At 43.6% G+C, this 24,434-nt stretch overlaps 1 protein-coding gene across 1 annotated transcript in view; it reads right to left on the reverse strand.

Annotated features, from left to right (window-relative positions):
• Positions 1 to 20,193: 20,193 nt before the first annotated feature.
• Positions 20,194 to 24,434, reverse strand: part of SESN3 (sestrin 3) — a 70,919-nt gene continuing 66,678 nt past the window's right edge. The window contains exons 9-11 of the mRNA XM_081950706.1: positions 22,733 to 22,877; positions 20,526 to 21,770; positions 20,194 to 20,484 (exon numbers count right to left, since the gene is read on the reverse strand). Of these exons, the coding sequence (XP_081806832.1) occupies positions 21,684 to 21,770; positions 22,733 to 22,877 (232 nt within the window). The 3' untranslated portion in view covers positions 20,194 to 20,484; positions 20,526 to 21,683. The remainder of the gene's footprint in view (positions 20,485 to 20,525; positions 21,771 to 22,732; positions 22,878 to 24,434) is intronic.

A 24,434-nucleotide genomic window follows, 5' to 3' on the forward strand; every position in this document is an offset into this window, starting at 1 on the left:
GGGAAAAAAAACCACGGAGCACTCTGGATCTGAGATTGACTAAAACATCTAAAAGCAATGTGGATAAATGCATTGTTCTTAGCAAGCAGTGATGGCCCAAATCTTTTGGCTCTCTGGATAATCCAACAACCTCTAGTTGTGCTGGATTGCAATCGCCATCATTTTCAACCAGAATAATCCTCCACTGTTTTGGGGTAGGAATTTTTTGATGTTGTAATCCAACTCTTCTGGAGGACATTGGGATGGAGAAAATCGAGTTCTAAAATGTTTTCCTGTGGGTGCAAATGGTTTTTCAAAGATTGTAATGGTTTTGTAACTCAAGATCATCTTAATACAATGATGGTGGTTTGAATTCACGGACCCCCAAATTTAATGCTGCCTAAACTATAAGTGTGATTAGGGAGGAGGCCATCTACTTAACATCCCAGTTCCTGAGCCGTGCTACTAATCTAACTTGGCTTAACTCATGATCTGTACATTATGCTTGTTTCATTATCTTCAAGGCAAGTAAGAGCCGTGGTGGTGCAGTGGTTAGAATGGAGTACTGCAGGCTAATCCTGCCGACTGCCAGCAGTTCGATTCTCACTGGCTAAAGGTTGACTCAGCTTTCCATCCTTCTGAGCTCAGTAAAATGAGCCAGATTGTTGGGGGCAATATGCTGACCACTGTAAAGCAGTGTGAAGCGGTATATAAGTCTAAGTGCTATTTCTGCTAATAGAGATGGTAGATTAGGGCAGCATTTTGGGAACCCAGTAACTAAAGCTTGTTAAAGAAAAAGTAAATTCCCAGACTGAAGTCGTGCAAAGAGATTGACTTAGTCCTTCATTTAGATCTCACATTGGGCATGAATGCGATTCATGCATTCTGGAAAGCTTCTAGTTGCTTAATTGGTTAAATGAATGAGCCATAATTATCTTGTTTCACACAGCAGACTTAAGTCCTAAAGTTTGGTTTTTAGATGACAGTTGGCTGGGCTCACATAAGATGCCAAAGCCACACCAATGACCTAGGACTTGATCATGGCTAAAGCCAATCATTGCTGTGGATCTCTGGTAGAAGCCACCATAATGTCATGCCACTTGCCATGATGTCATCATGCAAATGATACTACTTGCATAATTAATGCAATCCGCATGATGACATCATGGCAAGAATCATACCACTTGTCTCTTAGTAGGCCCACTACAGCCGTCTGCATCAAGTTCAGATCCTCGCCCCCAAAGTCTAGAGTAGATGAGGAAAGTATTGAGCAAATACGGAGAATGACTTACTATATGGAGCCAAATAATGTATGTAAAGTGCAAGGTACTGTTCATGTATTGCTGCTATGTATATTTTGGTCTCATATGCTGTATTCTTTCTGGCAGTTTGTAGCTTTCTGGTTTTTGGTTTCAAAGTCTGTGGGTTACAAATAAAAAGACAGTATATGTTTAAAAAAATAACCCGACCAATCAGAAGAACAGAATATCAACAATAAATCAATCATAATGCATGGGTGCTTCCACAATCACCCTGTCTCCAAGGTGTGGGAGAATAAGCAGCTCTTTTAAGCAATTGTCTAAATGACCCGAGAGAGAGAGAGAGAGAGAGAGAGAGAGAGAGCAGTTTGATGTAGTGGTTAAGATACCTGGGTAGAAAGCAGGAGACCATCAGTTCTAAACTTGCATTCGGCACAAAGCTAGCTGGGTGACCTTGGGCCAGCCGCCCCGCCCTCTCTCAACCCAAGGAAGAAGGCAATGGCAACCTCAGGGATTTGTCCAGCCAATCTTCAGCAGTCAACACTGGCTTGAAAGCTATATTGCAGTCATGGCTAACCTTTTCCGGACCGAGGGCCCAAAGCGTGCACGCCCGAACCCCCAAAATCCTATGGACAAAGCGTGCCCCTGAACACACATGCACCACCTGCATGCATGCAGCCCCCCGCACATGCATGTGCACCCCCTGCAAATGTTCTGCCCATGTATGTGCACCCTGCCCCCATCCATACACGCGGGGGGGGGCTGCATGTGCCACAGACCCCTGCACATGTGCACATGCCCCCTCCGCTGAGAGGATGTAGGTCAGTAAAGCGCAGGGGCTGGCAGGCAGGCGGGCGGGCCCAGCTGATCGTCGGAGCGAACCGGTTCACTCAAACCAGTCCAAACCGGCTGAATCCCACCCCTAATTGTATCTGAAATCTCCCAGAGGTTCAAAGAATCAAGAATGTATTGAAATGTGTGGGTATTCACACATGGTAGCTTTAAAGATGCCCCTCTTCTCCTGCAGAGACATTAACGAAACCTTTCTTAGACCCTTCTGTCCGCTGAGATGATGCAGGATCCAAAACAGGGATATTTTTTCTTTCTTTCGAGATCTTGAATCTTCAGGGTGCTCTTCCCAGGCAGCCCAAATCCAGTGTGTTCTGTACAGAAAAGAATGGCCTTTTGCATGTGCCAAGCTTTTGGAGACATTGTATATAGCAGTGGTGGCAAACCTTTTAGATACCGAGTGCCCAAACTGCGTGCCCACATGCCCAAGCTAAAAGGTGTGCATGCACACATGTACAGACAAGTGCGCGCATGCGTGTGGACATGAGCAGAGACCCAAAGACCAGCTGGCCACAGGGAGGTGGGGCATCCCAACACCGGCAGCGCAGCAAGAGGCAAGATCTTTTTCTTTTGTGAGCTTCTGTTTCGTCATTTGCAGGGAAGCAGAATCTCACAAAAGAAACGCCACGGAGATCTGACCTGGGGCGATGGCATGCATGCCAGCAGAGAGGCTCTGTGTGCTACCTCCGGCACATGTGCATACATATATAGGTTCCCCATCCCGGATATATAGGAATATATTGCCTCTATTTTCAGAATCGTGATTGTTATGTAGGCAAAATTAGCACCAGCATGCAAAAAGAGCACCGAAAGTCACCCAGAGTCACCTCGTGGTGAGGTGGGTAGCAAATAAATTTAATATATAAATGCATTAATTGATTGATCATTCAAATGAATAGCTTAGCAGTAGAGAGTTTACCAACAATGTGTGTGCAAGAAGAAATGTATGTATGGAAGCAGCCTTGGGAATTGAGAAGAATTAATTGAATGGAGTATCTTGGATAGTGTAGAATAAGAAGCAATGGGTGGAAACTAATCAAGGAGAGAAGCAACTTAGAACTGAGGAGAAATTTCCTGACAGTTAGAACAATTAATCAGTGGAACAGAAATTGCCTCCAGAAGTTGTGAATGCCCCAACACTGGAAGTCTTTAAGAAGATGTTGGATAAGCTATTTGTCTGAAACGGTATAGGGTTTCCTGCCTAGGCAGGGGGTTGGACTAGAAGACCTCCAAGGTCCCTTCCAACTCTGCTATTTTATTGTATAAAGTTTTGATTGAAGGAATAGGAGCCCAGGTCCTAAAACGGTGTTTCTCAGGCATGGCAATTTGAAGATGTGTGGCCTTCAGCTCCCAGAATTCCCCAGCTAGCTGTGCTTGGGAGGTGCCTATTCCTTCAGCTGTGCCGACTGGGGAATTCTGGGAGTTGAAGTCCACAGGTTTCCAAGCTGCCAAGGTTGAGAAACATTGCCGTAAACAGTTTTCTTGCAGATTTCTAGAGCTTTGCTCTCTTTGTCAGTCCCCACACCCCCTGCTATTTTTATTCTGCATTATATCGGTTTCTTAAAAATATATGTAAGTTTCGAAGTTGCTGCAGGACATTTCAAATGAAGACACACTGAAATACACCTGTTAAGAAAACAAAACAGCATTTCCTCTGGGGCAGCAGATGTCATATTTTATACCATTGCAGAACACCAAAGAAAGGTTGGAAAATGCAAGAACCACTCAATCAAATGCCATTCCGTGCTGCCTTTTTCCTCTTGTGAGAATATAAGTTTGACTTTCAGGGGCAGCTAAATAAAGCAACGATTAAGGGATGCGGTGGCTCAATGGCTAAAATGCTGAGCTTGTCAATCAGAAAGTTCGGCGGTTCAAATCCCTAGCACCGTGTAACGGAGTGAGCTCCCGTTACTTCTCTTCTGCCAAGCTAGCAGTTCGAAAGCACGTAAAAGATGCTAGAGAAATAGGAATCACCTTTAGTGGGAAGGTGGCAGTGTTCTGGATGCCTTCGGCGTTTAGCCATGCCGTCCACATGACCACGGAGAGGTCTTCAGACAACGCTGGCTCTTCGGCTTTGAAACGGAGATGAACACCGCCCCCTAGAGTCGGGAATGACTAGCACATATGTGCAAGGGGAACCTTTCCCTTTATCTTAAAGTACTGATTACTGATATCCTGTCCTTTCCATTTTGGAAGGCTATTTTAAACTAAGCTTTGTTTACCAAATGAGCATAGTCCAAAATTAAGTTTTCATTTAGCACGGGAGTCATTTTACCTACCCTGTGCCTTAAACCTGGCAAGGAATGTTCTTCTGGGGAACACTTAAGCATCTTGAAATACCAGGAGCAAGTAGTTCTCCAACTCAGTGAGATCCTCCGTGGGGAATCTCCTCATGGTTCTCCTTTAATGGTACCTCGTAGTTCTCATTTGCACTCAGCTTTTTGAGTTCGAGTTGATTATAGTAGGCTCTACCCATCCACTCAGACGCTTTTGCACATGCGGGAGCGCGCCTGAACTGGTAGTAAAAAAATTGGCCACCCGCTTCTGACGCGCGCTCCCGCTACTGAACCCATAGTGAAGAATAGAGGATACCATTATTGATGTAAAGTCACAATTGGCAATTGCATTGAGACTTTTATTATTATTATTATTATTATTATTATTATTATTATTATTATTATTATTATTATTATTATTATTATTTGCTTTCTGAAGTTTCGTTTGGAGCATTCCTACTTGTATTGCAATGGCTTCATTTAAATGGTTTGGTGAGCTAGTTTTCAACCGTCGGTCCATTTTGGAAATGTCTGTCAGCTAACCAGGTGGGACCTGAAGTAACAACACTCTTTGGCATCGGCTCATGTCAATGTTTTTCGATCTTGGCCCCTTGAAGATGTATGGACTTCAACCCCCAGAATTCCCCAACCAGTATGCTGGGGAATACTGGGAGTTGAAGTTCGCACATCTTCCAAGTGGCCAAGATTGAGAAACATTGACTTAAGTGGTGAAAATCTAACCGAGGCAACATTTTCTAATCTAGAAATGCAGCGAGTGGTACGCTAACCTTTCCTGATGATCTGGTTTGGCAAGAATCTGTAATTTAATTAATGCACTTTGGGAGCAAGGGAAAAACGTCCCATTTCCAAATTGTGGAACTGATATGTCCTGCTTCTTTTTGCCACAACTCACTTCAGGGAGAACCTGGGACACCGTTTCAGACAATAGCAGTTCACAACAGTGTGTGAATAAAACTGGTTAATTTGAAAAGTGCTCTCAAACCCCTCCTGAGGTTTGGCTACTGTAGCTAAAACATGTTTGGTCACCCTAAATATGCACACACCCACTTACTTCTAAAATAGTTGTTGCACAGATACAGTATAGCTGGTACCTTGCTCAACAGTAGTAACTGTGAAAGGGATCTTGGAGTCCTAGTGGACAACCATTTAAATATGAGCCAGCAATATGCAGCAGCTGCCAAAAAAGCCAATACAGTTCTAGGCTGCATCAACAGAGGGATAGAATCAAGATCACTTTATAATGCCTTGGTAAGGCCACACTTGGAATACGGCATTCAGTTTTGGTCACCATGATGTAGAAAAGATGTGGAGACTCTAGAAAGAGTGCAGAGAAGAGCAACAAAGATGATTAGGGGACTGGAGGTTAAAACATGAACAATGATTGCAGGAACTGGGTATGTCTAATTGAATAGAAAAAAGGACTAGGGGAGACATGATAGCAATGTTCCAATATCTCAGGGGTTGCCACAAAGAAGAGGGAGTCAAACTATTTTCCAAGGCACCTGAGGGCAGAACAAGAAGCAATGGGTGGAAACTAATCAAGGAGAGAAGCAACTTAGAACTGAGGAGAAACCTCCTGATAGTTAGAACAATTAATCAGTGGAACAGCTTGCCTCCGGAAGTTATGAATGCCCCAACGGAAGTCTTTAAGAAGATGTTGGATAGCCATTTGTCTGAAACGGTATAGGGTTTCCTGCCTAGGCAGGGGATTGGACTAGAAGACCTCCAAGGTCCCTTCTAACTGCTATTGTATAGAAGCCCTTCCAGAAACTCTAGTCCTACCTGGAAGTAGCCCCATTGAAAGCAATACTTCTTTAAACTTGAAAAATAAACTTATATAGTTAACTTCTCTTAGCAGCATACAAAATTAAGAGATTTATACTGTTTTGACTTAGGTTTTTAGCATCTAAAATTGAGATGCTAGGCCAGAAAGATGTTCGTGGAAGGAATTTAAATCTCAAAAAGTGACATTAAGAAGTTTCTGCAAAATGATAACTTTTTAGTGCATCCCGTAATTAAAGCTAGGAAATGAGCATGTATATTGAATGTAATGCTACATATGTGTGCATTATTATTATTTTTCATTAAATGAATACAGGTAGTTTTGACTCATGATCACGATTCAGTCCAAAAATCTACGTTGCTAATCAAGACAATTGCTGAGTTTTGCCCCATTTTAAGACCTCTCTTGCCACATTTGGCAAGAGAAACATTGCGGTTCTCTGCGTTCTATTTTGGCCCAGGTATTAGGCTGATCTTTGAGATTGCATATATAAACTTTTCAAGTCCCATGCATGTCAGTACAAAGGTCTCTGTTGTCACAACACCAGATTCAGCCAGTCCGGACTGGTTGAAGTGAACTGGTAGCTCCAATGATCAGCTGAGGAGAAAATCGGTCCGCTCAGATGATCAGGTGGGCTTCCCCCAGCCCTCTGCTTTACTTACCTATATCCTCTCAGCTGATTTCCACGGCAGAGCAGATTGCTGCGCCTCAGCTGTGTTACTCACCAGAAGTAACATGGAAGGTAAGTTTTGCTAAAACTATGCAGGCGTGCAGAGGGCGCATCACATGTGGGCATGCGTAGAGCGCACGCCAGTACATCACACGATCCCCAAACCGGTTGTTAACTGCACCACTGCACAGCACACCCATGTTTTGTTGCTCTTTGATACACAAACAAGGATAGGAATGAGAGTGACGTTGATGCTAAATGGATAGGAAAACAGCAGTGAATGTGATGAAGGGCTAATGCAACGTCCCTATAATGGAAAGACAGTTTTGGATGAATTTATCACCTGGAGGCAAATCATAAGACTTCTGAGTTTGCTGTAATGGTGAAGAACCAGGATAGGGAAGGAATTCTAACCACACCTTAAGCACAAAGCCAGCTACCCTCTTCCAACCCTAGGTAGAAGGCAATGGCAAACTGTTTATGAAATCTTGCCAGGCAAACCACAAAGGACTTGTATAGGCAGCTGCCAGGTGTCAACACTGACTTGAAGATGTGCACAATTAAAACAGCCCTAGAATAAATTGCACTAGAGCGACAACTGGTGCGGTGTTCATTCTGTAGAAACATCAAGGTTAAGCCTAAAAAGTCTTAAACTTTCTCTAATCTGCAGGGAATCTCATATTTTGTGGAAAGTTCCTCACTCTAATCTCTTTTTGAGTGGAACAAATTTGTTCAAACAGAACAAATCTTAGGTTCCAGGAGAGGCGGTCAGCTTCCTAAATCAGACACACAACATTAATATTTACCAGGGAGATTAAATTACTGAAGAAATAGCCCGTGAAAATTCCCTTGCATTTTTATATAGACGTATTTTCTACCTCTACATACGTCTACGTGGGACTATTATATACTATATACATCTACATAGGATGCACAAATGTGCTAGTTGTTCCTGATTCTAGCAGGCAGTGCTCATCTCCGTTTCTAAGCCGAAGAGCCAGCGCTGTCCAAAGACGTCTCCATGGTCATGTGGCCGGCATGACTAAATGCCAAAGGCGCACGGAACACTGTTACCTTCCCATCAAAGGTGGTTCCTATTTTTCTAGCATATTTTACATGCCTTCAAACTGCTAGGTTGGCAGAAGACAAGTAATGGGAGCTCACTCCATTATATGGCACTAGGGATTTGAACCACCGAACTTTCTGATCGACAAGCTCAGCGTCTGAGCCACTGAGCCACCGCATCCCCTAAAATACATACTGGTTGCCAAATGCCTGAATTTTGATCACATCACCACAGGGATGCTGCAATGGTTGCGAGTGTGAGGATCTTTTCAGATTAATAAATTTTATTGAAAGATACAAGCTTTCGTGAACTGCAGTTCTAGATAAAACATGCTTCCATTTGTTAGTGTGAAAAGAGTTTCTGGCCTTGGAACAAACATTTCTAATTTAACATCGCCCCCTTGTGTTCAGGAGCAGGGACAACATAAGCTCCCCCCCCCCCCCCATATTAGAACTACTACCGACTTCCGCTCCTTCCGACAAAAACTTAAGACTCACCTGTTCCGATTAGCCGGCCTGGCCCACTTATAGTTCTACTCTTACCTCCTGGCGGATATTTTATTGGGGATAGTTTTTAGGTAAATGTTTTTATAATTTTTAGAATTTTAATCTAACTTAACTAAATTGTACAGTGAATCATTACTACCTCCTCCAGTCCTATATTTAATTTATTGATTTTGTATTTATACCATGTATATTTGTTGTTCAATTATTTTAATATGACTGTACACCGCCCCGAGTCTCTTTTGAGAGGGGGGCGGTCTAGAAATTGAATAAAGTTAAAGTTAAGTTAAGTTAAGCCTGTTAATTTCAAAAAAACCAAACCAATCTGAAAGGGTTTAGGGATTCTGCTATAATAAATCAGGGTAGGTTAATTAAAAGCTCACAGATATAACAGATGAACAGAGTTGGAAGGGACATTATAGGTCGCCTCCTCCAATCCCCCCCTCTAGTCAATAGCTTGACCCTCTCCTCTTTGTGGCAACCCCTCAAATATTGGAGGACTGCTAGCATGTCTCCCCTGGTCCTTCTTTTCACTGGGCTAGCCATGCAGAGTTCCTGCGACTGTTCTTCGTATTTTTTAGTCTCCAGTCCTTGGTTGCCCTCTTCTGCACTTTCTCTAGAGTCTCAACATCTTTCTTATAGTGTGGGGACCAAAACTGGATGCAGTACTTTTACCAGGGCTTTATGGAGTGCTATTAGTACCTCCCTTGATCTTGATTGTATCCCTCTGTTAATGCAATTTAGGATTGCATTGGCTTGTTTGGCTGCTGCTGCACACCGCTGGCTCATATTTAAATGATTGTCCACTAAGATTTCAAGATCAATCTCACAGTCGCCTGGTTGAGCCTGGGTTCTTTCACCCAGTCTACCTGTGTACTTTTGGTTTTTATTACCTTAGTGTAGAACTTTACTTTTCTCTACATTGAATTTCATTTGGTTACATAGGGCCCAGTGTTCAGGTCTGTCAAGATCCTTCTTGACATTTGATTAATGTTAATGCATGCAAAGGACTGGTGGCACATGTCAAACACATTTCATTGATTTCAAAAAGTTTAAAAAAAATTAACAGCAAAAGAGAAACACCCCCCCACACACACACACACAAATAGTTTCAGCTACCTTGTCGGAATTTGATGGTTGAATCTAATATTTGATTGGATAAACATGGATGTGTGCATAGGACAGCTTTAAAAAAGCTACAGCGACACGTTGCATGAAGGGATGAATTCTGGACTGCAATATGTGTGGCTGCTCAGTTTTGCAAACTCCGGGGTACGTCCATCTAGTTCTTTGGGCAATAATGTATACCAAAAAAAAATATGGTTTACCATTGACATCATCTGGAATGTTTTTCCAACGTTTTTGGTCAATTTAAGAGACACAACACTGTATCGCCATCGTGCGAGACCCCGTGCTTCTGATTCACAAAGTTGAGGACTGTTGGGATGCTACCAAAGGCATAGAATTCATTCTTGCTTGGGAAACGAATGTTAAGACTCTGTGAATCAGAAATTGGCATAAAACCCTGCTGGCTGAGGCCACAGGTCTCCCCAATAAACATTTATTTTATACTGATAACCTGGCGTTGCCTGGATATTTATTTATCCTAATCCTGTATTAGGAAAAGCCCTGATTTTGGCGACAATTAAATTAGTTACAAATGTTTTCCCTGTGCCCCCAGAAGCGTCAAGGAAAGTGAGAGCCCCCGTGTGGAGTACTGTGAAGCCGTTACCATGGCAACTCCACAGCGCTGTACAGTAGAAGCCATTTTACCGCAGTGAGGTAGAAGCCATTTGAAGGCACAACAGGCTGCATCTTAACAGAACACACACCCTGAGAGGTGTTAGGGGTGTTTTACCCCCACAGTATTTGTTTCCAGAGAGTAAGTCATCTGTGTACCAACGTTGGTTGTAGAGTTATGCTGGAACACACACAAACACATGTTTTAATATATATACTGTATAGATTAAGATTATTAATAAAGGAGAATATTTGTAGCTCAGGGTTGAAATGAGGAGTCCTTGGTGCTCTCTAAAGCTGGGTTGTTTTCTTGCAGACATTTCATTACCCAAACTAGATAACATCATCAAGGTTAGTGGTGGTTGTTTTCTTGCATATGTTTCCTTATCCAAACCAGGTAACACTATCAATGCTGATGAGGTTACCTAGTTTGAGTAATGAAAGGTCTAATAGAAAGCAACCAAGCTCTGAGACCACCAAGGACCCCCATGCTTTTATTATTTTTATAAATAACTCAAGGTGGCCTACATACCCCCTTCCGCTTTCTATTTTCCCCACACTAAACACTGTTGTTGGGCTGCGAGAATGACTGGCCCAAAGTAACCTAGCTGGCTTTAATGTCTAAGGTGGGACTCCTGGATGCCCGGCTGTCCATGGAGGACCATGTGACAGCCGTGGCAAGGGGGGCGTTCCACCAGGTTCGCCTGGTGCACCAATTGCGCCCCCTACTGGACCGGGACGCCTTACGCACGGTCACTCATGCGCTGGTGACGTCTCGCTTGGACTACTGTAACACTCTCTACATGGGGCTTCCCTTGAAATGCACCCGGAGGCTACAGTTGGTCCAGAACGCAGCCGCGCGGGTAATTATGGGGAGTACTAGGTACTCCCATGTGACACCGTTCCTGCGCGAGCTGCACTGGCTTCCTGTGGTCTATCGGGTGCGTTTCAAGGTTTTGATAACGATCTTCAAAGCGCTCCATGGCTCAGGACCTAGTTACCTGCGGGATCGTATTCTGCCCCATACATCCCTGCGACCAATTCGCTCGCACAGAGAGGGTCTCCTCCAGGTGCCGTCCACCAGGCAGTGCCGGGGGGCGGCGCCTAGGAGTAGAGCCTTCTCTGTGGCGGGCCCAGCCCTGTGGAATGACCTCCCCCCGGATATTAGGAATACCTCTGACCTCCGCTCCTTTCGTGTAAAGCTCAAGACCCACCTATTTCAAGTTGCTGGCCTGGCTCAACTCTGATCCAATTTTATCGCTCCTGACGGGTTTTTTATCTGGGATATTTTAATTGCATCCAATTTACTTAGGGGTTTTTAACATTGTGTTTTTACTTGTTTTTATCTACCAATTCACCTCCTCCTAGTATATGTTTTGTATATGTCTCGGTATATGTTTTTGGTATATGTATGTTTGTCTATATATTTATTTCCTATGTTTTGTTGTACGCCGCCCCGAGTCCTTCGGGAGAGGGTGCGGCTAAGAAATATTTATTTATTTATTTATTTATTTATTTATTTATTTATTTATTTATTTATTTATTTATTTATTTATTTATTTATTTATTTATTTATTTCTAGCCTAGTATCTTAACCACTAGACCACACATTCTGTTAAATTAAAAAGCAGGTTTCTCGTCAGAGGCTGGGGATATTCTGTAAGGGCAGCCAGTGGGGATTTAATTCAATAAACAGTGGTTCAACCTGATACTAGTTGATAATAATATGTTTATTTTTGCCTAACTTGAACTCCTGCTTCACACTGTAGCTTTCACCATCACCAGATACCTTTGCCTGTCAGGTAAAATACACAATAAAAGAGGCGATAGCATTCGCTGAATTGAAAATAAGAAACAGGACAAGGAGTGGGGTGGGTTTTTTTGCCAGTTTTATTGAACCAGTAAAATTCCTGCTGAGAACAATGAAAGAGATTTCAGCAAGTATAAATGCTATACAGTTTAAACAAACCCCACTCTTCCGTACCTATAAATAGATTTTTTTTTCTTGAAAACCTCATAAAAAGTGCAGATTTTATGAATTGCTTGTTAACAGGTTAATGTGCACACACGTTACTTTATTGAAAAATACGTTCCCATTTCAGCTCACTAATTTTTCTTCTTCTTCTGGATCTGCTCAAATACAATTCAAAATGAGTAACTAAAAGCTTAAACCAAGAAAGACAGAAAAAAAAAGTAAGTCAGACAGATAGATCCAGTAGGATTGGCTTGTCCAATATGCATCTTGGTTAGAAAACTTAAAGCTAAAGTCTTGGTTAGAGCTTAAATCTGCACATTTTCCAAAAGAATAGGTCTATGTTCCTATTTTCATTTTGCTGGTGTTATTAAGGGTAATCTAAAGTCCGCAAACGCTTTCAGTTATTCCTGCGCTATTTGTAGTTTTGGAGTGTAGGAAAGGGACACCCCAGTCAACTTTTTGTGGCTCCGGAATAACTTCAAACACATCCTGAGGTAACAGAATCAAAGTTATCCAAGACCATATGAACACTAAAAAAATCCATTCCTCCCAATCTCACCCTCTTTACTGGCATTAACCTATAGGTGGAAAAGCCTGTTGATCAGTTACAAGCGACTGGTGGGCCCGTTATGGGTCACTCAGATGACGCCATCTTGGCGCATCCTTGTAGCCAATCAAAGGTGTATTTTGATTTTTGTCTACTTCCTTACTTCTGGCTCCAGGGAAATCTGAAAATACCCCAAGCTCCTGCTCTTCCCACATGTCTGACAAATAAAGATAAAACTTTGGACAGTGGGTGAAAAGGGAAATGGACCATAGACTTCCCTCTGATGCTCACCCTTCCACATTTTCAGTCCTGTATTGTGGTTTCTCTTAAATGCTAGCAGAAGCTGAGATTTCAATTCTCATTTTCCCAACAAGCAAGCATGAAGAGGCATTCCTATGTGAAATCTCTACCTGGATTCTTATATTGCTAGCCAATCATCCCCACAGGGTTAGAGCAGTACAAAGGATTTCGTCTCTCACACACGCATAAGTTCACATTACCCATACTAATCACATGATCACAAATTAATAGGAAAGGACAGTTTTAAATGGTTACGGGTTATCGAGTCACTTATTAAAAAAAAAACACAACCCCAGAGATACCAAACCCTAAAAAGCTTAAAACCCACAGACACATCTTCATTCTCTCCCCACAGACCAGAAGACACACAAACACAACCCCAAATACACATACATAATACAGCTGTGGAAATTCTAAATAATATAAGCTTAATCTACGTACAGCCATAACACAGTACACAACTGAAGGTGGACGTAATCCCACCTCGCTTCCGGCTGCCGCTCTACGTTTCACAAAATTGTGAAGGGAAAAAAAAACAAAACAAAATCCCAAAAGTTACAGTAACAAAGTCAAGGACCATCAAGGCCTATCACAGCTTCTAGAAATACACTACATTTAATGGGAGGAGAAGTCAATGTTTCCCCAAGAAGCCCATTGGAAAAAAGTGATTTCTTTTTTTTTTCTTTTTGTTTTGAGTATTCATCAAGTGCAACTAGATGTTTATACATGCAACTTCAATCTCAGAGCCAGTTGGCTGGGCCGCTCGGCATACATTCAGGCAACCATTTTGTTTCCGTCCCAGATAACATCAAGGAGGACTATACCAGCCTTCCAACTTTCTAGACAGGCTTGGAGGTTGTAGACCCACAACATCTGGAGAGCGGAAGTCCGGGAAAGCCCAGATTGGGATGACCTGCTTATTTTGAGACTATTTTTTTTGGGTGGTGGTGGTGTATATTTTAACCGGGCCCACATCCATTGGGATTGTAATAAGGCCATGGGGAGGGGGGATGTGGTGCCGAGGAGCGTAAGGACTTTCTGAAGGATCCTCCTTGATCGTTTCAATCCTGTTGTGAGTGAACAATTCAGCGGAATTTATGTACACAGCTGAGCACTCAACCGTTTCTCTGCCTTTGGAGTAAATTTGGAAAGACCCATCTTTACATGGATTTGAAAGGGTTTTGGCAGGGCTGCCGGAGGAAAAGTCAGGGGCGGGAGAGGTAAATTGTGCTTTGGTGACATCTCGCTCCCCTTGTGTGGTTGACCACTTGCCCTAGGTCTTCATCCAACCACAACTTGATACAAGTCAGGTTTAGAAGAGAGCACCATTCCAAATGCTACATGGATTCAGGCAGCTTGTTCAGGAATCACGCATGGTGGGCTTGAAAGAAGAGGGAGAAATTGCTAAGAAAAAAATCTTAGGGCTTCCTAACGGAATGATTCAGATGATCAACCGTGTCCATCAGGGGTGGGATTCAAAAATTTTAGCAACCAGTTGCTGGGTGGGTGTGGCCATGGTGGGCGTGGCCTGCTCGGCCTCCTGCACCACTGCGGGGTGGTGGAGTTTCACCCTTCCCAAGCTCCAGAGGCTTTCCTTGAGCCTCCAGGAGAGAGAAAACAGTCTCTCCCGGGCTCCGGGTGAGGGAAATGGGCCCATTTTCGGACTTCCAAAACTTCTGGGAGGCCCGTTTTTTCACCCTCCCCAGGCTCTGGAGGCTTTCCTTGAGCCTCAAGGAGGGTAAAAATGGCCTCCCCAGGCTCCGGAGACCCTCTGGAGCCTGGATACAGCTCCGTTTCTGGATGTCCGAAAGACCGGTATTTCGCCCTCCCAGAGCCTCCGCGCGGGGCCTGCACTTACCTGGCATCCAAAATGGGCTGCGTGGAGAGGGACAGGGTGGACAGGGCCAACCAGTACTTGCAACTACTGATTCGGTGAACCAGATGTAAAATTAGCATCTGGTTCGCCCGAGTGGTCCTAACCGGCAAAATTTTGGAGCAACTCTGAGCCTCAAATCTTAACCTCTTGTTTTCTCCCTTGGAGAGAAAGAGATCTTTATTTGGAGGCTGCTGAAGCTAGACACCAAAGTGCATTAGATCAAAAGCAATCTAGATCTAACAACCATCTTTTTTCTATGCTGGCCTCTCCTGAATCATTTAATCAGGAAGCCTCAAGATCTTTCTTGGCAATTTCTCCTTCTTTCAAGTTCACGCCCCCTGAGGCAAGAGGTACTCTGCAAGAGGTTGAGTCAACCTTTCTTTTCCTGGCTCCCTTCTGGTCATGTTGGACTTCAACTACCAAGAACTGACCCTGTAATTTCAAAGATCTCGAAGCATGCATGTATACAAGAAATGGCTTTTTTTTAAAAAAAAGCACAACCTCAGAGAGAAGATATTTTTACCCAGACTTAAGAATTATGTAGCTTCTGCTCCAAAAAGAAACAATTCCCACGTACAGATTTCTCCACCTGATCAGAAAAATCTTTTGACCGTTCTCCCAAAGGTGCTTTTTCCAAAAGGCAACTTGGAACTTTCTTGGGTTTTTCTTTGGAAACGTTTCGCTTCTCGTCCAAGAAACTTCTTCAGTTAAACGTTTGCAAAGAAGCAACCAAGAAAGTTGAGTTGCGTTTTGGGAAAAGCACATTTGGGACAACCATGACCAGGATGATTGAGACTACAGACATACACTCTTTTGACAGCTGCCATGCCTTCTCTTCAAGAGGGAAATTTACGCACCACTGATCTGGCAAGGTGGAAGGTCTGTTGTGCAGTTGTGTGCAAAATTCTTGCCAGGCCAATCTGATCTTCTAAGTCATTCCTTGCCATAATCTGTGTCCTTTTAAAGCAAGCCGCAACTTTCATGATCAAAGCACACCTCAACCCCAGCACTTCAGAGAAACTCACATGCACTGAAAGCTAGCTTTGAATTTTTCACAGATAACAGAACAAAGAATTCCTGGGATTCTCTTTTTCAGCTCAATGGATGGGTGGATGCAAAAAATAAAAATAAAAAATCCCCCATCCTTGAAAAAAAAAAGGAAAAGATCTTGAATCAAAAATCCTATCTAGCTAAACCTCTCCTGAAATTTATGCTTCTTAAAAACAGTCCTACTGGCCACTCTACATATGTATAGAAAGAAAAAGCACATATACGACATTACATTAAAACGACACCCTCCTTCCCCCCCCTCCCCATTCTATTAAAAAAAAGGTTGAAAAATCAAACGGAATTGCAAAGCGAATTTGTTCTTTTCTTTTTTTTAAACAAATTAAAGAGTTCCAACTGGGGGTCGTCTGGTTTAAAGAAATATTTATTATTTGATCATATCTTATTACAAAGGGTCCCAGTCCAGAGGTGGTATTCAGCAGGTTCTGAACAGTTCTGGAGAACCGGTAGCAAAAATTTTGAGTAGTCTGGAGAACCGGAAAATACCACCTCTGACTGGCCCCGCCCCCATCTATTGTCTGCCTCCCGAGTCCCAGCTGATCGGGAGGGAATGGGGATTTTGCAGTATCTTTCCCCTGCCATGCCCACCAAGTCACGCCCAGCAAGCCACGCCCACAGAACAGGTAGTAAAATCTTTTGAATCCCAACACTGGTCTCAGTCCAGGAGCTCTTAGACCAGTGTTTTTCAACCTTGGGAAATTTAAGATGTATGGACTTCAACTCCCAGAATTCCCCAGCTGGCAGGAGGAACAAGTGGGCCTGATACCCAATGACAACCAGAATTGCACTCCAGACCCTTTCTAAGCAAAAGCTGAATCTAGTCGTGTAATAGAAATAGGTAAGAAGTCTGGAAATCTACATGGCTACATTCAGGCCACTGAATCGTTCAGCTTGAAACTTGGCATTTCCTCTGATGTGTCAGCTACTCAAAGATTAGAGCATTCCCATGAAGCCAGTGGTGGGACCAGAAAACTAAGTCTATGCAACAAACAATTGTGTTAAGATTTTAATGCTTAAAAGTTTATTCTTTCTCATGTGTTTCTCCCCTCCCCTCCCTTTTTGCACACTTATAGTTTGGCACATTTGTGAGTTTAAGCAATACATCAAATTTTTAAAAAAAGAAGTAAAAATGGATGTCTATTCTGAACATTCACAATGTAAAAACAATGTCACAACGACAACTTATTTCAGTAGATAAATCTAACCGCTCTACTTGATCACACCAGATCATACTGGTCCGAACTTGGAAATGCTTTGTAACATTTAGATTTGCCATTCTATTTCTAGGGAAAATCCCCAATTCTCAAAAGAATAGAGTCCCAGCCTTAAATGCCAAAAGAAGACCAGGTGCCAAGTGAAATTTTGCTTCTGCTGATGAATTTAGAACTGAGATACTTCATTAAGCAAAGGGGGGGGGGAGACTAAACACCCTTTTAGAACTATAAAGTCTATTTGTGTCTTGGTGAGATTTTGTTAGAAGTAAAAGGAATTTTTTAGAAGAAAAGACATGACTGCTTCTGAATTTGGAATCACCGGTTTCTATTAAAAAGGTTAAAAAAAACCTGCCATCTCCCTCTGAAAGAAAAACTAAAGCTCTTAAAATCTAAAACACGAACCAGATCACATATAGTAACCAACCCTGTTCAGACAGACAAGATGATCTGCATAACAGTAGGACAGTGGGCCCCTCTTGAAGGGATCTCAGGAGGAAGGTTGAACTTCCATCACTTGCCGTTCCTCCTGATGTCCCTTCTTATCTATCTAGTGACAAGGAGGAGAGCAGAGGTGGGCTGTTGCCGGGTTGCACCAGTTCACACGAACCTGTAGTTAAGATTCTCTGCTGTTCGGCGAACTGGCAAATCCCACAACTGGCTTGTTTTTTGGCCTGTTTTTTGGGCCAAAAACAACGGCCTGAAAACAGCCCGAAAAACGGCTGAAAAACAGGCTGAAAAATGGGTGGGGGCGGGGCCAGCCAATGGTGGAATTAGTCTCAACCGGCTGAACCCTACTTCTGCCTTTGAGGCGAGTGGCCAGAAGGTGGGACTGGGTGTGATGAGTGACGTCACCCACCCCGTCTCATAACCAACCGGCCACGCCTATCCAGCCAGAGACTGGTGGTTAAGTTATTCAAGTCCCACCACTGGAAGAGAGAATATGATTGAGGATACATAGCAAAGAGAGACAGACAGAAGGAAAGACATCAGTCCTTGCTTCTATTTCTCTTTTCTCTCCACCAGTTGGTCTGCCGCTCTGTGTTGGGAGACCAGTCTTCAGTAGTTTTTTTCCTCCACTTTCATCATGACTCGTTCAAAGCCAGAAGCCACTCAAAGCTAAAAATGAAACTGACCTTCCTAAGGGTGCTCAACTCTTCCACTGGTTCAATGTGATTCTGGACAAAACAATCGGATGCTGAGAGGAGAACATGGGCCCAACGTCTGCCATAGTAAAGCAATTGGCAGAACTCTCTCATTGCCTAGGAAATACTTGTGCTACCTCCACCTACAGGGAAGGAGGATTGGAAGTTTGTCAAGCAGCAACTAACTTAGCTTAGTTTGGTGGTTGGGTGGTTGGTGCCTGCACCAAGTCCCCATTCTTGTCCCAGTTTGATTTAACAGCTGTCTCCATTCAACTGAATGTCCACCCAAGAGGCAGAACTGCAGAAAATATAACAGCAGGAGGGAGAATCATGTTTTAGGTGGCTGGGGAAAATAATTTTTTCTTTTTTAAAAAAGTTGGTTTTTACAATTTCTAAATTTCTTGAAGAGAAGTCACATCTGTGCAACAATGCAGCTGATAGAAATCCGTAGTGTACAGTAAATGTATCCCCCAGAGAATGCAGTTATCAAAAATAGCTTACGGTTCCACATACAGAAGAAAACTCTGCACAGGAGAATGAACACAATCATTTCAACATCTGAAAGAGGGGAGGGGGCGGAAGAGGGGGAGGAGAACAACATCCTATCACAAAGGATGGTAAGTAAAGTTTTGAAAAGTTCAACAAAATAACCTTGGTCTGGTCTATTTTTTTTTAAACATGGAAAGTACTATTATAAAACAAGCGATTATGAAAATCTTTCTTTTTTGGGGGGGAACGATTCTATTTTGTTTTCTACAGCTCATTTAGAAAACCCATTTCATTCATTTCCAAAGCGCAGGAAAAAGAAAAAAAACTGGGGTCAGTCTTAAGCCAGGAAAAGGGGAAGGTGAGTGGGTGGGTGGGTGAGGGAAGAATTGACATCAAAACAAGTCGAGCCGAAGTTAGTCACAACTGGCAATCTGGTTGCCAAAATGTTGGTCAGTGCTTAAGATTTATTGGTAGATTAAGACCACTCGAAGGGCAGTGGGCAAGTTGTCAACTCTGACAAAACAGTCACAGTTGGGCCAAAAGCAGCTTAGATTTCAATGGGACTTAGTTATGACTAACGTTCCCTGGATTAAGCCCATCACTGAAAAGTCACTGCTTCAGTGGGTCAGTATTCAGGCACTTTGCTTGAAACGCAACGTAACACACTTAAAGCTATTAAAAACACGAGTAACTTGTGCTCTAAAACTGCAAAGAGTGTGCCCTCAAGCACCACAGAGATGGGATCTTTTTTTTAAAAAATTGGGCGGGGGGGGGCAATTCACATCTTTCTCTAAAAAAGGCCAGCCGCCAATGGTTGCTACCTCTTCGAAGCGATTGTGGCCCTTTTGCCACAGTCGCTTCTCAGGAACCTGGTGTCTCCATTGGAAGGAACCGAGACCCCACAGAAACAAATGGGGCTCTGGGCTCTGCCCAGAAGTGGCATTCTACCAGTTCGGACCAGTTCGCCTGAACTGGGAACGGAAGTAGTGGGTGGCCCCGCCCACCTGCTCCGGCTCTATGGCATCCCATTAAGGCCCTTTTTTTCGCCAAAAGCACATGCGCAGAAGGCTCAGGCGCCGCTCATGGTAGGGAAGGTGAGCTAATACCACCTCTGGCTGTGCCCCGGTTTTGTTTTAATAGCGGCTTTGGCAATGTGGGAGTAGATGATTGTTCAAGGCAAGCAATCCAAGGTTAGGAACAACGCTTGGGAAAGAACAAACTGCTGATCCCCAGATGTTCTGAATAGGACTTTTCAGCAGGAAGTTTGTTGGGTGCGGGAACCTTGCCTTTCTGCTCAAATATTGCACTTCCTTTGTTCACTCATGACAACACACAGAAACATGATTCATAGCTTTAAAATATAGATTTTATATATATATATATATATATATATATATATATATATATATATATATATATATATATATATATATATATATATATATGCATATATAAAAACCTGCTCTGACACTATCACTCAGGGAAATACGAGAAGAATGAAACTTCTTAAAAGTTTGAATCAACACCACCATCGTTACTCTTCTATATATATTTTTTTCTTTAAAAAAAGAAAGAAACAGCAATGGGAGAAAGATGTAACTTCACGAAAGCACTTTCTCTGCTTGTGGAAGGGGTGGGTGGGCATCTCGAGAGAAACGATCTCAAGTTGTGCAAGGGAATTTAAAGAGGCCCGCCTGCGATTCTAGTCGAGCAACCGTCAACCAGAACTCATAATAATGGCTGAGGCGGAACAACGATCTCGCCCAACGGGAGGCAGCGTAACATGGAACTTTCCGGGAAACCGCTACAGATCAGCAAAAGAATCCATGCTTCGGGTGCACAAGTTTGGGGAAACCGAAGAGGAGAAGAAATAGGGCCTCAACTCTCCAGTGATACGAGTTAACACAAACTTTCCTATTTGGACCAAACCAACTTAACTTGCGTAGGTCTTTTTTTTTTCCTCTCTCCCCCTTTTGATCAGGCAGTGCGTGTTGAACTTGTACAAGGACTCACTGCTGCCTGATCCGTGCACCAGTTAAAAGTTACAAAGCAACCTGGTTTAAAAATAAAAAAATCCCCACATGCCAAGTTAAAACTGAGTTGCTGGCCTGGGTTGCCAAGAACCTCCATGCAAACGGGAAAGGCAGAAAGCGACACAATCGTAGGGCCAAAGAGGGTAGGCCATCCCTGAACCTGTACAGTTGAAATGGATAGGGGAAGAACCACTGCATTCAGGAAAAGAGTCTTCCAATGCCGTGTTGTCAGTAACATGCCGCGGGGGTTTGCCGCAGTTGCTTTCACATTTTTCTTTTTTTTTTAAAAAAAAAAGGTAAACACAATAGTTGCATTCATTCCACACGACCTCCGACCTACCACCGAAGAATTAACATTTCTTGGGAGTTTATGCAAGAACAAGCTTAACTGAGCAATTCAGCTTAAAACGTAGCGTACACAGTATTAAGGGAAATGGCATGTTAATATTCCAGAAAGAGCTAAAAAGAAAGAGGGGAGAAGAGATGGACAAATCCATCCGGGCACGATACCGTCTACAGGACAGACCGGATGCGATAGTTGGAACCTCAAGAGAGACATTTTAAATTCTGAGTGCGAGGGGAAAAAAACACAAACACAGCAAAGGATCAGAGATAGCAAACCAGCTTACAGCAATACTTCAACGGGAAACCGCTTCAGGAGAAGCGTTCCGCAGTGTTATTGTTTGCGATCGCTAGTAAATTTAAGCATCGGGAAAGAGATAGACGGACAGAGAAAAGAGCGAGAGATTCATTGCACGATAAACAGCTGCCAGACACACAGCTTCAGCTTTCAACACTACGGAATCCAATAGGCCTGATGCCACCCCAAAAAGGGCAGCCTTTTACTGCTCGTCTTATTTGGAAGTTTGGCTCCTAAGACCGCGTTGGGCCTGTCAGGTCAAGTGACGGGTGATGGCACGAAAGGCGTAGAGCAACTCCGCCTGCATTCGAGCTTCCATCAGAAGAAGATTCACGTGGACCTAAGGAAATAGTGAAGCAAATTGATAAATGTCTCAAAGGTGCTTTTTTAAAAAGCAACTAGACTAGTTGGTTGTTGTTGTTTTGAGGAAGACGGAGATGTTTCGCTTCTCCTCCAAGAGGCTTCATCAGATGGGGGGATGTAAAGAAGGTTTCCATCCCGCCACCATAAGAACTGATGATGCTTCCTGGAAGAGAAGAGAAGTGTCTTCTTTTTCGTCCTCAAAATAAAATAGTCCAGTTGCCTTTTGGTTTAAAACCACATTTTCATCCAATCTCCTTTCTTTTAAACATAGAAAATTCCACCCACCAGTTTCGAAGAGGAAAGAGGTGGCCATCACTCTTGATCACTGGGAAGAATATTAAACGCAATGAGAAGGTGTGTTTAGTGTATGGATATGACAATTTGCTGCCCATTTCTCAGGGTAGATTCAAAAAGGAGGTGTGTTAATGTGTTTGAGCAGGGGTGTCAAACTCAAGTCCCACGGGGCCGGCCTGGAAATATCAAAGGACTGGCCCACAGTGCTTCTGCTGGCTTCCATAGCCTCCTGCAGCATTCTGCCGGCCGAAAATGTGTCATGCGAAGGCCCCGCGAGGGCTGCCCGTGCCTTGTTTTTGGCCTCTATGGCCTCCTACAGCACTCTGCTGGCCCAAAACGGATCCTGTGGAGGCCCCACAAGGGCCGCCCATGCCTTGTTTGTGGCCTCCATGGCCTCCTGCAGCACTCTGCTGGGCGAAAATGGCTGGCAGAGTGCTGCAGAAGGCCAAAAACAAGGCACGGGCGACCCTCGCGGGGCTTCTGCACGGCCTGTTTTTGGCCGGCAAGGTGCTGCAGGAGGTGTACATCCCATCTCCCTCCCACTCCCTGCCCCCCCATCCCCCCACTATCGGCCCGTGGAGAACTTCCATGCTGATTTGACTGTCGAAGAAATCCAGTTTGACACCCTGCGTTTGAGGGACTCACCTTTTCTGAGTGCTTGAACTGGCGCCAGTAGCTGTCGTACATGCGCTTGGTAGTTCTCTCTGGGTAGCAGGTCACGGTCTTAATGTAAATCTTCAGGTTCCGTTCAAGTAGTTGATTAACTTCGCCATAATCATAGTCATCATATCTAAATGAGATGAAGATTTTCTTGAGCATGTGATATTTTGAAAAAGCAATTCTTTTTCCTTTTTTGGAGGTTGGGGGAATTTGGAAAATCCCTTCAAATTGCGCATCAGGATAAAAATGCCTGGTTGTGACTCTTATCGTTCCAATATCATATAGTTCAATTAGCTTTGTCAAACCTTTAACCTGAAATGCCTTTGAAAAAACCCAATCTCTCTCTCTCTCTGTATGTATATTTATATTTTCGTAGATTTTAACGGGTGTAGGTATGCTGGTCTTGTTGTATTCGGTTCTTTTCTCATGTAAAATTTAGATTGTCTTGGCAACGTTTCGCCGAGGTCTTACTCGCCATCTTCAGGCTGGTGTTTTCGGCTTAAAGCGTGGTCGGAACTGCCGTCTTTCTATAAATCTTGGTGGGAGTTTATATATATATAAATGAGGCTGTGTGTGTGTGTGAGAGAGAGAGAGAGAGAATCCCGAGTTATTTAGTTAGCAAAATTTCACCCACAATTCAATCATGGTCATCGATCTGAAAAGTTCCGTGAAGAATAATGCAGAAGTGGGGGGTGGAAGAGATATTGCAAACATAGGATTGTATATTGCACTGTATGTGTGTATATGTGTATATGAGTGTCCTTGAACAAACTGTGCTCCAGAATTGATGCAGGTCAGACTCACAAAGATTGAATAGGCAAGTGGAGAAAAATAGACTAGAAGACCTCCAAGGTCCCTTCCAACTCTGTTATTCTATTCTGTTGCTTTACCCAAACTAGGTAACATTAGATGTGTGGATGTTACCTAATTTGGCCAATTAAACGTTGGCAAGAAAAACCGCAAACTCAGAGAACACCAAGGACCAGGGGTGGGATTCAGCCAGTTCGGACTGGTTCAGGTGAACCGGACACTAATTTTACATATGATTCGCCGAACCGGTAGTTGCAAGGGCTGGCTAGCCCTGCCCCCCCTGGAGTCTCCACGCGGCTCATTTTGGATGCCAGGTTAAGTGCAGGGCCCGCGTGGAGGCTCTGGGAGGACAAAAAACAGGCCTCCTGGAAGTTCCAGAAACGGGCCCGTTTCCTGCCGCCAGAGAACCTCCGGAGCCTGGGGGAGGCCGTTTTTGCCCTCCCGGAGGCTCGATAAAAGCCTCCAGAGCCTCCAGGAGGGCGAAAACGTGCCCTTCCACTGTATAAGAGGCCGAGTAGGCTACACCCGCCATGGCCACGCCCACCCAGCAACTGGGCAGAGAACCGGTTGCTAAAATTTTTCAATCCCACCCTGCCGAGGACTCCTCGCTGACCCAGATGGCAGGGGACAGGAGAGGACACCGGAGGTTTCTCAGGCTATTTCTCCAGCACGGCCCAAAGGAGGGCTTGGAATTGGAATCTGGTGTTTATCATGGCCAACAATCCAGAAGATAGGCTAAAGATACAGAAGGATCTTGACAAACTTGAACATTGGGCGCTATCTAATAAAATGAAATTCAATGGTGAAAAGAGTAAGGTTCTAGATTTAGGCAAGAAAAACGAAATGCACAGGTACAGTATAGGTGGCACCTTGCTCA

Source organism: Natrix helvetica (genome assembly GCF_964273705.1).
Source record: "Natrix helvetica genome assembly, chromosome: 4".
Classification (NCBI taxonomy): Eukaryota; Metazoa; Chordata; class Lepidosauria; order Squamata; family Natricidae; genus Natrix; species Natrix helvetica.